General features: G+C 35.2%; 1 protein-coding gene across 1 annotated transcript in view; it reads left to right on the top strand.

Annotated features, from left to right (window-relative positions):
* Nucleotides 1-7,623, top strand: part of LOC124869119 (voltage-dependent calcium channel gamma-5 subunit) — a 29,548-nt gene extending 21,925 nt beyond the window's left edge. The window contains exons 3-6 of the mRNA XM_047366858.1: nt 1,323-1,409; nt 3,543-3,683; nt 3,795-3,940; nt 5,333-7,623. Of these exons, the coding sequence (XP_047222814.1) occupies nt 1,323-1,409; nt 3,543-3,683; nt 3,795-3,940; nt 5,333-5,596 (638 nt within the window). The 3' untranslated portion in view covers nt 5,597-7,623. The remainder of the gene's footprint in view (nt 1-1,322; nt 1,410-3,542; nt 3,684-3,794; nt 3,941-5,332) is intronic.
* The last annotated feature ends 6,773 nt before the right edge of the window (nt 7,624-14,396 follow it).

The raw sequence follows: 14,396 nt of genomic DNA, 5'->3' as shown, positions 1-14,396 counted from the left end.
CTACATGTTACCCCCATTATTAGTCTTCTTCTTACATGGTATATTGACTAAAGGTATCAGTAAAAAAAATGACTTGGGCCAGTTTTTCACTGTTCATTTCCTTTAACCCCTGACTTGACCTATCTTGTTTTAATGTTTATCATTTAGTCATAGCAAGCGTGTCCAAATCCAGCTGTGATTACATAACAGATGTTATCCTATGACAAACCAGGCCACACGCATTAACCAATGGTTTAGTGTATTGTTTAGAGGATATTGAGTGGCCTTATTGCCAATTCAGCTATTTTGTTGACCACTATTTGACCCAGAAACACTAATTAAATTATCTGTTTATATAAAAGTACACAGAGTAAACTCAGAAGCCATTACACCTACCATTAAAATCTGTCTTGAGGATCTAATTTACCTAACTTACCTGCTTTAAGTGTAAATAAGCATGTAGCCACGTCGCTTATTGAGCTCACATCCACAGTTGTTAGAAAGGTTTCTGTAACACCACGGATAGATTTAATCCCTTGAACTACATTATTATTTATACATTAACATTATTAGGGCAATCTAGACAAACCAAATAACCTAACATGCTTGTTTTTGGACAGTGGAAGAAGGCTGGAGTACACGTAGAGAAACCACGAATGTCCCAAGAAGAAACAGACTTCTAAAATAAAATACAATAAGACATTCTTATTACAACAGTACAATAAATCGTTATGTTTTCTGCAGTTACAACCCCCTGTCTAAACTATTTACCAGGAAAATACTTTTAAAGACCAACTCTTTATAACACAAAGTCAAAAACTAGCATATCTGTTAAAACAACAAACAACCTACTACCTCAATGTAATTATATATATTTTTTTCTTCAAGATGAAGTGTTTTGTAAGCCGATGCAATGAAAGCTAGCTATAAATGCTGAGTCACCAAATATCACCTCTTCTGACACCTCACTGTGTTTGGGGTTAATGAAGTGCTAAGGAAAGACATCAGTTAGTCAGATTTGTATAGTGTGTGTTTGAAAAAGGTGTTAAAATCTAATGTTGGGTGTTCTTCAAACACATACTGACAGCTAAATGGGTGTGTTGCATCAACCAGCTCGAAAGTTCAGATTCACAGATGGCATAAACAGAAGCTCCCTCACATAGAGTCACAAAATGTTCTCAATCCAGCAAAATATAGCTGGATATTTAAAGTTTCCCAACAGGGTTGAGTCATTCTTTTCATCATTTGTGAAATTTTAGTCAAATATGAATGCTGAAACCTTTTGGTTATTTAACGTTAAACTTTACTGAATATGTTTTTTTTTTCTTTTTTCTTTATTTCAGGGGACGAGAAAGGCCGGTGTTTTACAATTGAGTATGTGATGCCTACTAATGTCCAGATAACATCTGAGTCCACTGTTAGTGTACTTAGTAAGTAACTACTCACTCACACAAACAAAATATGTTTATGATTTGTATATATTTTAAACATATTCTGTGTAGTTCTGTTTTTTGATTATATACTCTACTTGGTATTTATTGATTTTTGTTTTTTAGTTCTTGTTACTGTTATTTTTCCTTTTTTACATGCATGTTGGTTTTTTTGCTTGTTGTATGTTTGTATTGGGTTTTGGGAATCTGGAGGAGCACAACGCAAATAAGCTTTTACGTTTTCTTGTGTCTTATCCTTGGTGGTAAACTGTAAAACAAGTTGCTAACTATGAAACATATAGACAAAATAAATAAAATCTGTTAAAAATATGTAGAAACCCTTAAAAACAAAAATACATTTTATTGCAGGAGATTTACCTCTAAAATCCCGCCGGTTTGTTTAAATTAGTTCTTTAGGTAGGTAGGTGCTGAAGAATTATTTATTCTTTCTGTTCTTCAGAATAAGAAATATAAAAGAACATATCATTTAAGTAAGGCAGAAATGTGTCCTCCCTCAAACCTGTCCACTTGCTTTTAGAGCACTATTTAAAAAGTTCAAAGCAACTGAAGCAGGGACAAACAATGTTGGGTGAGTATCCAAGGTCATCTTGGCACCATGCACAGTTCAAAGGTCACTGATAGAGAGCTGCTGAACTTTTTGGACTGTGAGATTATTGTATTGCAGTGACGTTATTTTTATTTTAAGGCTTTTTACAGAGTTTTACAAAGGGTGGCAATAATTTTGGAGGGTGTTACATATATTTGTGTCACTGCTGATTCCACTTAAGCATCAGATTGGTGGGCAGTTGCTGCAACATTGTGCATCAATGATCAAAATATTTTATCCTTAAAAATGAAGTTCAACTTGGAAATTAAGTTTTTTCAAATGAACAAACTTGGAGGATTGTTGATCGGTGATTCATCATTTGATGAATTATTGATGTTTTACTAGAAAAGCTCGTCCTTTTAAATGTTTTTTTCAAACCAAAAGTAATGTTACTGTTGACAAGGACTGTGAGAAATGAATCAAATGAATTTTCCTTTCATTTTGTTACATATGTAGTCCTCTGTTTTAATCTTATATCTGAACCTGTGCTTGGTGTTATTTCCAGCCCAGTCTGCATACTGTTTATCAAGCCCACATTTTTGCATGAAAACTAAACAATAATGTAAACAATAGCAAATTTTTGGTTATAGCTAACAATAGAAGAAAATTAAAAAGAAACCTAGAAATGGTGGAAATGAAAAAAGAAAAAAAGTTATGTTGTGTGTTTGCAGCTTTAGTACTGAATATTAGCAACATTAGAAGTCAGTTCTTTAATAAAGCATCATGGAATTTGAATATAAAAATAAAAATCTTTAAATCATTTTGATGCACATTTACACAAAATAAAATACTATTATTTATTCACCAAGACTGTTTTATGTGCCTTTTGAAGCAACACACAACATAAATACAAACTGACTTTTCTTTCTTTTGTGTTTCCTTTTAAAAAACTTTCAGACTTGGGCAAATAATCTAAAGAGACAGAACAGAAAGTTTGCGGTTCAATTCAGAGTTTAACTTGTGGGGCGCCCCATGGCTCAGTGGTAGAGCAGGCGTACCACATGTAGAGGCTACGGTCCTCAACACTGTAGGTCCCAGTTCGATGGGCCATTTGCTGCATGTCTTCCACCTCTCTCCACCTTCTTCCTGTCCAGCTACTAGTGCTACAGAAAAAGAAAAAACAAAGTTCAACTTGCTGATCATTCAACCATTTCTATTAGGGTTGTGGCCTTTTAGGTCTGGTCCGCTGAGCTGGCTGTCCAACATTTTATTTAATAAAAAACTCCACAGGGGGCATCTAGAAATAAGTACCACAAGCTCTCTAGGCTGTCTGTAGCTTTAGGCTGTACTTCAACATTTTCTAACAAGAGAAACAGTCTCCTGCTGCTCAAGATTTAAAAGGAAAGCCCTAATACCCCCATGAGAAGATATAGGTCAAGCAAATCTTAGATCTAAGAAATTCATGCTATAAATGCTATAAATAATATAAAATATTAAAGAAGAAAGAATAGGTAAAATATTTTGTACTTCTTTCTCTCAAACTGGTCAGTTGGATGTTTTTCAATTCTTCTCTCCTCTCACTTTAGAGATGATCCGCTCTGCTACACCCTTTCCTCTGGTCAGCCTCTTCTTCATGTTCATTGGTTTTGTACTCAGTAATATCGGCCATATTCGACCACATCGCACAATCCTGGCTTTTGTTTCTGGAATCTTCTTCATCCTTTCAGGTACTTTGCAGGAAGTCCAGTGGTATTACATACTGTTGTTGGTATTAAATCAGTGATTAGTGTTTCTTTAAAAAGTTTCACTGGCCTGCCTCCTCCTTTGACGTCCATTAGGTCTGTCTCTGGTCGTTGGTCTGGTTTTGTACATCTCCAACATTAATGATGAAATGTTGAACAGGACCAAAACTAATGAAGCTTACTTCAGCTACAAGTACGGCTGGTCGTTTGCATTTGCTGCTATCTCCTTCCTGCTGACAGAGGTAAACCTCATTTTTAATCATTTATATCTTGATGATGGCTAATGCCTCTGTTTCTGTTTTACAGGGACTTGTATTAATGTCCCTTCTACTTTTTCACATCAACAAACAACAACAAACTTCAATGCATTTTTGTGAATTTGTATGTGACAGACCAACACAAAGTACTGCATAATTGTGAAATAGAAATGTTTTTATGTTTTACAAATACAAAATCTGTGGCATGCATATGTATTCAGCCCCTGTCCTCTGATACCCTTTTATAAAATCCAGTTCAACCAGTTGCCTATTGGGAAGTCATCTGGTTAGAGTGCAGCTGTTTATTATATAATCTCCATTTACAGGCTTTCTATGAAGGCCACAGATGTTTGTTAGAGAACATTAGAGAGTAATGTTAGGTTACCAAAAAACATACCAAGCTTTGAACATTAAACCGAGCACTGTTTAATCCATAATCTGAAACAGGGATGAGTATGAAACACCTGCAAACCTACAGAGACATGGCCATCCAGCTAAACTGAGATGCCTGACAAGGAGAGCATTAATCACAGAAGCAGTAAAGATGTCCATGCTAACTCTCGAAGGAAATTTTGTTGACACCATCCCCATGGTGAAGCATGGTGGTGGCAGCATTGTGCTTTAGGGCAGCTTTTCTTTAGCTGGCCCATAATAGGAGGTTATGGGAAGATGGAGCTAAAATCCTTGAAGAAAATCTTTTTGAGGCAACAAAAAAAGAGCATTTACATGAGTTAGATCGGCCAAGTCAAAGGCCAGACCTGAATTCAATTGAATATCTGCGGCAAGACTTTACAATAGATGCTTTTCATCTAAACTGACTCAGCTTGAGATTTCTGAAGGATGACCAAAGCTAGTAAAGCCTGAAGACGTCTGTCACAATTACAATTCTAACTTATCTTTATCTAAGTTCACTTTACACAGCTAATTATCCTACAGATTCCCTTTGATCATGAACTTGGCATTGGTTTATGAAATATAACTCATGTTTTTCTAACAAGATAATTTTTCTGTTGTCTTTTTTAAAGGTATATGGTAAATTTGGTATAATTACTAAGAAGTAATTGCTTTTAAATGCTGTTTGTCATTCACAATGATTTAAATTTTATCTGTGAATATTTCTCACTGAAAAAAATGTACTTGGATTTTTTTTGGATAATTTCACCCACAAAATGTGTCAGTGTGAAAATCTTATTTTTGATGGGTTCATTAATGGTATGTGCCTTTTAGTCACTACTTGCACAAACATTATGTTTGCATATGATAAAATCTATCTATCGGATAAACTTCAGATACATTGAACAGTTCTGACTGATAATGTTGAAGGTGAGATTAGTCAGGTCAACGTTGACTCTCCTTTACATCTCCCACCTCTTCCAGACGGCGGGTGTAATGTCAGTGTACCTGTTCATGAAGCGTTACACAGCGGAAGAAATGTACAGACCCCATCAAGGCTTCTACCGGCCTCGCCTCAGTAACTGCTCAGACTACTCTGGCCAGTTTCTCCATCCAGATGCCTGGGCAGGACGTGGCCGTAGTCCCTCCTCTATCTCCTCCGAGGCCTCCCTACAGATGAACTCCTCCAACTATCCTGCTCTCCTTAAATGTCCAGAGTATGAGCAAATGTCCTCCTCCCCCTGCTGAGGCATGATACCTACGTGATGGGTCTACGCTTACACTGATGGGGGTCGTTTTTATTCTGCCCACATTTTGGCATGTAATTGTCAAATAATTTGATATCATCCATCTTGAAGTCCTCACTTCAGATGTGTGCAACATGACCTGACTTCTCTTTGTCCTCTCAACTGCTAATTTTTAGTTATAATTTTGGGAAAGAAGCAAAACATGATTTTTTTTCTGTGTTACAGATGAAAGAGGAAGGTTGTACTTCTATATGATTCTGCTCTATTTTTTAATAACTTGTTGCTAGTAGCTCACCAAATCTAGACATTAGAACTGGATAGGTTAAACGAACATAGAGGCTTTGCATCTTACATAAAAAATACAAACATATAGTTGGAAAGTTTACACAGAGAGCATTAACCCATCGGTCTTGTTGCCCACTTTAAGTGTTCACAAAACTTTCTCAGGAATGTTATTCCTGAAGGTTTATTTCATAAAAGTATTTATTAAGCTATATCATGGGATTCCTATATAAACTGCACTGAAATCTGCACTCTGCTGCTGCAAATGTTCTGTTCACATCCTTTTTGAGCATGTTTACATTATGTTTTGAAGCGTTATTATATATTCTCCCTTTTTATAAGCAATTACTTTCACAGGCTTACATGATGGTAGTAAATTATGAAAAGTGGTGACTGATGTTGTTATTTTCTCATTTCTAATGTCAGAGTAGTTCACTGTAGATTATTATATTACACAGACCATCCAGAACTAGATATTTTTAACCTCACTTCATTTGAACCACAGTTTTGCATTTTAATTGACTCAGATACATGTAAAGCTGCATTAAAGCTTTTATTTGGATTTGTAAATGACTATGTGAATTCAGGCATACTGTTATATGAAAACAAATATAACCTTTTCTATGCACTCAATTTATGGTGCAACAATGCACGGCAACTTTACTTTGTGAACCTGGCAAGACAAATGCAATGCAACAAACCCCATATGATACACAAAAACGTCTTCTTAGCCAAGCAGATAGGTTCAAAAAGTGTAGTAAACTAATGTTTTTCAAGAAAACAAGCAGCCCGTTGACTGTGGTCATCATGTCATATAGATTGGTTGTTATAGCTTATGATGAGACCAACGGGGGAAGTGTGGTGACTAATTTTTAAAGTGGAATGTGATTGTGTCATGTGGTATTAAGAACTATTTTCATATAAAGTCATTGTGAATGTAAGATGTGCTGAACGAAAACACTACTAAAAGAGATTTTCTGCTTAGAATACCTCTCCAGTTGAGTTATGCAGTATTAACCGAAATTATAGACATATTTTTATAATGTAACCCCTCCTGACGAAAGAACATACAGATATGCAGTGATCTTTACTGCAGCAGGGGTAATATTGTGCCCTTGATGGCATTTACATGTATGCATTTCAAGCAGTAGTAAGTGTTCACTGAGCATATTACACCGATATATTTTGTCTTGTGAAATCATTTTACGTTAGTTCAGTATTTTATTGAAATTATCGTTATTATATAATGTTGCATGGTGTAAACTCCACATGAAATAATGTCATGTAGCATTCAGTCACTGAAACATGATGTTATGCTTATTAGAAAAAAAATCACAGCTCATCACCACAAACTGCGCCAAGTTCAACTCTCTTTCAAGCATTGTTTTGGTAAGCTGACCTGTGAACCAGAAAAAGTTGCCAATTTTAAACCCTGTACTGTACATATTAAGTCATCAGCGTGTACATAAACTCCTTTTTGTATAAATGGCAGTGTATGTAAAAACTGGTTGTGTTACTGTATGTAGATCTGTCTGCGGTATATCCAACAGCTGCTTTGCCTCCTGCTTCACATTAGCAATGTGAGCTTTTGTATAACGTTAAGCTTACATGTAGTGTACAAGTACATGGTATCATAGTCAAACATGAAACCTGTATGTGCATTTTTGCAGTCAGTCATATTCACAGTGTTAAATGTGAAATGGATGGTATATACTAAATTAAATAAAAGTAATGTGACTTGCTAAATGCTGAGTTTGTTTTCTCTTTGATTATCTGAACATCTTCAGCTCCTTAAACATCTAAATCTCCATAAAACAAGTGCATACTGTACCATTATACATTTATGGTTTAGGCTGATTATGGCCAGTCTCTGAAGTCTGAAGTACGGTTTGCACAAAAAGTCATCAAAAGAAAACACTGCTTAAACACTTTAGTTTAAATCTTAATATACATCTTGTCTTGTTAAGTGTTCTGATCCTTTGCCTAATGAAAAATAACATGAAAAGCATGATGTGTGTATTGTGACCTGTTCAAAAGACTCAGACATACTTTTGAATAGATGCTGTAACAATAAATGAAATATTGAGGGTATTTAAATATGTATTTTGCTCAGCTACACTTAGCCACTAAACAGATAGATAGATAGATAGATAGATAGATAGATAGATAGATAGATAGATAGATAGATAGATAGATAGATAGATAGATAGATAGATAGATAGATAGATAGATAGATAGATAGATAGATAGATAGATAGATAGATAGATAGATAGATAGATAGATAGATAGATAGATAGATAGATAGATAGATAGATAGATAGATAGATAGATAGATAGATAGATAGATAGATAGATAGATAGATAGATAGATAGATAGATAGATAGATAGATAGATAGATAGATAGATAGATAGATAGATAGATAGATAGATAGATAGATAGATAGATAGATAGATAGATAGATAGATGATAGATAGATTATTTTTACACTTCTTAAGGCAGGCCAAGTATTGTGAAAGGTACTTTATACTCTTCTTGTCATTGCTCAAATAAATAATTTTACTTTACTTTGAAAATGTATTTTCCACAATATTCAATATCAAATCATGTCAGAATTTCTGCATAAAGTCACTTAAAAAGGTACATTAAGTGAGTGACTTAGAAATACTGTAATATTTCCTACATTATTAATATAAATCTGTTGCTGTATATTTATATTTTGGGCTTTCTTAACAAAGCTTAACATTTTGGTCATTGTGTAAAAAAATATAACCATCTGGTGACTTAAAGTTGAAAAGCATCACCCACTGGTGCATAATAACACAAGGCAATCTACCTATGCCTATTTTCAGTATTTTGTCCACTTGTGTTTTGTTTTTGGAATTTGGCCATGAATTAAATATATTTGTAATATGACAGCAGTATATTTGCTAATCCAGGATTGTTTAAAGCATTGCAAATTGGGGAAAAAAATAAGTGTGGAACTACGCAAATAGAGGGAATAACATCACAAAACTATGTGCAAAACGTGGTGCATTACTGCTATTCTTAGCCAGGACTCTCATGTAAAGAGACTGAGAAGATTCTCCTGGTTAAATAAAAGTAAATGAAAAAAGATATATAAATATGCACATAAGTGTATACATCTTAAGACCACATTATTCTACTCACACCAATCACATGTTAAAAGTCAGCGTGACTGTAGGAGCTGGCACTCATCCATCTGGGTTAATGGTATTTAATTGGAGCTAATGGTAAAATGACAGTCATGTGGCAGCTGCCAACAAACGTAATGAGCACTATTGACTAGATAACTGTCATGATAGACACTAACTACACTGCAAATGTTTCTGCTGTTTTATTGAACTCTGACCAGAGACTAGATTTTTCTTGCAGTCTGTGCTTTTTTTCACAATAGCTCCATCTAGTGTTATTCTTGTAACAACACAGTTCTGTCCATTTCTTTTTTAATCATAGAAATAGGCACCATCAATGTCACTCTTTCAAAGAAAACCATACCAAACAGATAAAACATAAGATATTAAGATATACCTTGAAACTATTTCAATCCCATTTGTACATTATAAAATAATCCAAGACATTCAACATTCAAAACCACATTTAAATCTCTTCCCAACAGCAGATCATGTGTGATTCATGTATAATATGCAATTAAAAAGATTAAGGAAACATGATTTGCTTAGATTAGACTAGTTTAGAAAATTGACAGGAATAAACCTCTTTAAATTCAGACGGGTGCATAAATACAGTGAAAATGTTGAAAACCTAAAATTTTGTAATGACCCTATGTAAATCCAATAGGATGTCGGGTAATGAGGTTATTACTATCCATGTATACCTGAAACTTCAAAACTGACAAAGTTAAATTGTGTCACTCTTATGTTTTCAAGGTAAATGTTTTATGTTTGCTTTTTTTTCTGGTTTTCATGATATCATGTGTGTACAAAGGTACTGAAAGGTAAATAAGATGAGTTGGTGTACAGTAACATAATAGATGCTTGAATAAAGATAAATACTGACAGTGAGTCTTTCATTATGAAACTTTATATTCTTTCATAAAAAGTATGTTCACAGTAGTGCCTAAAAATAAACTGAGTTACATGTTTTTATGTTATTCCAATTCATTTTGAAACTGAAATAAGTGAATGAAAAACAGTTTTTGTGTTTTTACTAATTATTAAGACCACATTAAACAGAAATGTTGCTCCATATGACAAAGTATTTCACAGGTTTCAGTGAAACTGGGAATGCAGATATTTTTCCAAACAGAAAGTTTTGGTTAGCGTCTATTCTTTTTTTTTAATTTTATTTTATTTTAAATAGATCAAAAACTATTAAGACCCAATTTCTAAACAAAGCTACTCTTTATAAATCCCATAAATTTTGAAAGAAGAAATACCGTTTTTAAACACTACTGAAAACACTACCAGGTCTCCAATAAGGAGGACTCCGCTTGACCCCCTCCTCCTCCCCCTGGACTGATTGCTTGCTGCCAATGATCTAACCATGCAGGGATGTTGAAAAGACAGCAAGCACAGGGGACAGATGGTTCACACAGAAGACGTCTCATGCCACTGTGTGGTAAATGAGTAGCAAAACTGAGAAATGAGAATGTCTGTATGTGCTTATTTAGTTTTGTGTAGCTATATAGTCATACAAAGTTGCTCTCTGTATAAAGCCTCCTCAGAAATGCAAACCTTTGTTCTTTTTCTCCTTGCACCTCTTTTCAAGATGATTTTTGACATCTTCTTACTTGGATGTAAGGAGTGAGTAATATTACAAACTTTTACTATATTCCATCTGACAATTAATCAAATAGGAAGGCTCTAATTTCAGCTACAGCAGCGGACATCTCGATTTAAAGTAACAAGGTGTGAAGACTACCAGATGCAAGAAGAAAACACTCTGGGAAAAATAAAGGAAGATGAACTTGTTCTATGAAGGGCAAATTAAAGCACAAACTACACAAAATCATTCAAATCAAAACTGGAAATAATTCTAAACCATAACACTTCCAACATATCTGCATTGCCCTTTCAAACTGACAATAGTAGCTAGAAAAGAGATGAGTGTAAAACTCTCGGTAAATTACTACCTCTAAAATAAGCTATGGGTCTCCATGTCTTTAATGTAAGAGAAGACAGTCAGGGAAAAAGAAATGCTGGTGTAAACAGCAGCTTGCCAAAGCTCAGCTAGGCTCTGACAGCCTGGGGGCTGAGTATGTGTTTGCTTTTGTTTGGTGTTGTCTCTCTGTTCTGCTCCAGACGCTGTCTGTACTTATAATGCCTTTTGTAACTGCAACAGACACCATGCTTTGCTTTACTTCACTTGGTCACACTAATTATTTTGTATTACTCAATAGGAAAAGGTTGCATTAATGTTTTGTGTTTGCATGTAGTAAAGGAAATTTAGCCTGCAATTATTCTGCTAACCAAACCTAGCTTTGATTTCAACAGATTTAATAATTCCCTCATTCTCTGTCATATTTGTGACTTAGTTATGATTGCATTTTTTATTTTTGTAGTCCGATAAAACAGTGGAGTGATTTGCCCTGTTGCTTTGCAGCAAAAACGTCCAGGGTTTGAATCCTGGCATGGGCTCTTTTTGCTTAGAGTAAGCATTTTCTCCACGTGCATTACCAGCATCTCTCCTGGTGGTCCAGACACTCCCACAGTCCAAAAGTGCCTTGCCCAGGGGCAAGTCCAAAAACGTGAGTGTTAGGTTATCTGGTCTCCAAATTGCCCTTAGGTGTGGGTGTGATTGCCCTTAGGTGTGGGTGTGTGCCTGTATGGTTAGATGTGTCTCTATGTTTACCTGTGATGGGTTGGCAACCTGTCCAGGGTGTGCCTTGCCTCTTGCAAAAGGACTGCTAGAGATGGACACCAGCTCCCCCTGGCTACCCTGCAAGGTGATGCGGATGTAGATGATGGGTGGGTGTTCAAGGAGGTTAAAAAGACTCTAAACCTCCCTGTTAGAGAATTGCAGCCCACTATAAAACATGATACTGCTAGAAAACAAAAAATGAGGCACCACTGAGTTTTAGCAGGATAATGATCCACATCATGTGGGCAAACCAACACAGAAATTATTTTACGGAAGACAAATGATCATCTTAGTGTAAAGACTGAAATCCTGCCGAAAACCTGTGAGGGGTGCTGAATGGAACAAAGCACTACAGGGGACACAGGACATTGGACAGGTTGTACAAAGAGCAAAGGTCAAAGATCCCTCCCTCTGTAGGCCTTGTGAAATAAAAATATATAAACGGCTGCTGGGCAATAATTGTGGAGAGTGCTGCACCAGTTAGCAGTTTCTTTTAAATATGAGGCCTTACTGAAGCTAATTAGAGCCAGTGGCTGATCATATTCCTCCACAACTGACTTGTGTTTAGTTTTCCCTGAATAGAACCAACATTTTGTTGTTGTGTAGGCCTGTTTCTGCCTATTTTTTCTGCCTATTTTTATTTTGAATCTATAACTCAGAGTTTTACCAATAAATTGCGAAAAGAACAAGATTTCACAAAAGAGTCTGACAGTAAGAGACCTTTTCTTTGCTTAGTAAGACAAATTATGCACTAATTAAAATAAATAATTGAAAGATGAACAGCAGGTGAAAAATTAACCACCTGCAAACCGAACAGTTAAAGTAACAGTTAAAAAGTGACAACATCCTTATTCATGTTACAAACTTTTTTATATGACAGCATAATAAAAATCATCCGGTCTTCTTAAGTCAGTTAATCTCAATTCAACAACCACGTACAACATATTGCTCTGTTTCATCTTTTCATTTTAGCAGTAAATAATATAACGTCTGAAAGATGTACAAGTCTCTTACACTGCAGTGAAGAAAGCTTGGTGAACTTGCCTTGCAGTGGTTCATTAATGTAAAGTTCTTTGAGGAACCCACCACAGACCTTCAGTCAGATTGAGGTCCTGACTCTGACAGGGACCTTGCAACACACTGGTTATGTTGGCCTGGTGATGGTGTTATAGCAAATGACTGGAAGGTGCTGTCTCTGCAAAACAGGTCAGAATCTGTATGTGTCCACTACCGTGCTCAAAATAGTTGGTTCTCAAATATTTGTGTGGATTTCATGTGTTTGATTTTTGCAACACATGGCACTGTGAATAAAAGCCAAATATCGTAACTTTAGTCTGAGGACACTGTGTTTTCCTGATACTTATAAGTTATTTATGGCAAGGAAGAGCTGGCTGTTCTCCTTGGAGAGTAAAAAACTTCAAAATCTTTATAAAGGATGTCATGCTTATCAAATTGGCAACCAAAATTGTTTCTTGTCTTTTTAACTGGATTTGGACAAACCTAAATACTTTAGACAGGCAAAGTTTAGAAAGCAATATTTTTTTTGCTTTTATAGCAGTGCTCACACAAGTGTAATTAACTAGCTGAATCTAGCTCATTCTTCCAATTATTTGTAGTAGTAGCTCAGGTACTTTGGTAAACATTGAATCAAACTTTGCTTTCTTCACAGTCATTTCATTTTTTTTACTTAAAGCAAAGCTTGCCCAAAATTGTTTGGGGCCTTGAGCAGAATTTGTATTTCTTTATGACTATTACCATTACTATGAAACTATTTTTTCCTTTTATATGATTATAACTGCTACATTTTTGTTTTAATCTAAAGTAATAATAATGATTTATATAATAACAATTTAAAATTCTATTTATTTTGTCAACAAGATAAGAAAATTTAAGATGAATGATGTTCCCATTTCAGGGGGCTTTTCTTATTCTGGGACAAAGTTTTGAAAGGCTGTTAGGTTGATTTCTGACCTTGCACATAACAACATGGTTCATTGTGACCTTAAATAAAATGAACAGATGAATGCTGTACAGTTAGGGTTAGGGTACAGTTAACTTTTTAGTGAAGGCGTTACATATCTTCTTTAAAAACTCTCACTTTACCTCCACTTCATTTTATTGTCCTAAAACTAGAGATATATTTTTTTCAAAATGGCTTATACCCTCTGTATCATTTTACATTGTTGCCTTTCCAACATTCTCTTTCTTCTTATTTCAAACCAATTACAGCTGCCTTTAGTTTCCAACACAAGATGGTTTGACACATTGGTACATGCATGAATGATGTACTACCAAGCAAATGACTTCATCTCTTTCACTAAATAGGCCAGACTGTGCAGCTCTTGAAAACTGAAAGAAAAGACATTGCACTAATGACACTAAAAGTGCCATATTTGTAAGGCAAGGAAAAAAGAGGTCATAAAAGGTTTGGAGTTTGGCATAAGCCAAATCCTGCATGAATGAGGAAAACAGCCTCAGAGAGAAGGAAGCTGGAAAAATGAGATGTCAAGAAGTAGAATAAAATTACAAACTGCACCAGTGATTTCTCAAGTTAAGAAGGGACAAGGATGGAAAGAAAAGACAGAAAAAAGCCAAACAGTATCTCTGAACATAATGAGGGTCATAATTAAATTTATTATCCGTGTCCCCTATCCCCCCTCATTACAACAGCTACT

Source organism: Girardinichthys multiradiatus, chromosome 5, assembly GCF_021462225.1.
Source record: "Girardinichthys multiradiatus isolate DD_20200921_A chromosome 5, DD_fGirMul_XY1, whole genome shotgun sequence".
NCBI classification, from domain to species: domain Eukaryota; kingdom Metazoa; phylum Chordata; class Actinopteri; order Cyprinodontiformes; family Goodeidae; genus Girardinichthys; species Girardinichthys multiradiatus.
This window is presented reverse-complemented; position numbering and strand designations above follow the sequence as displayed.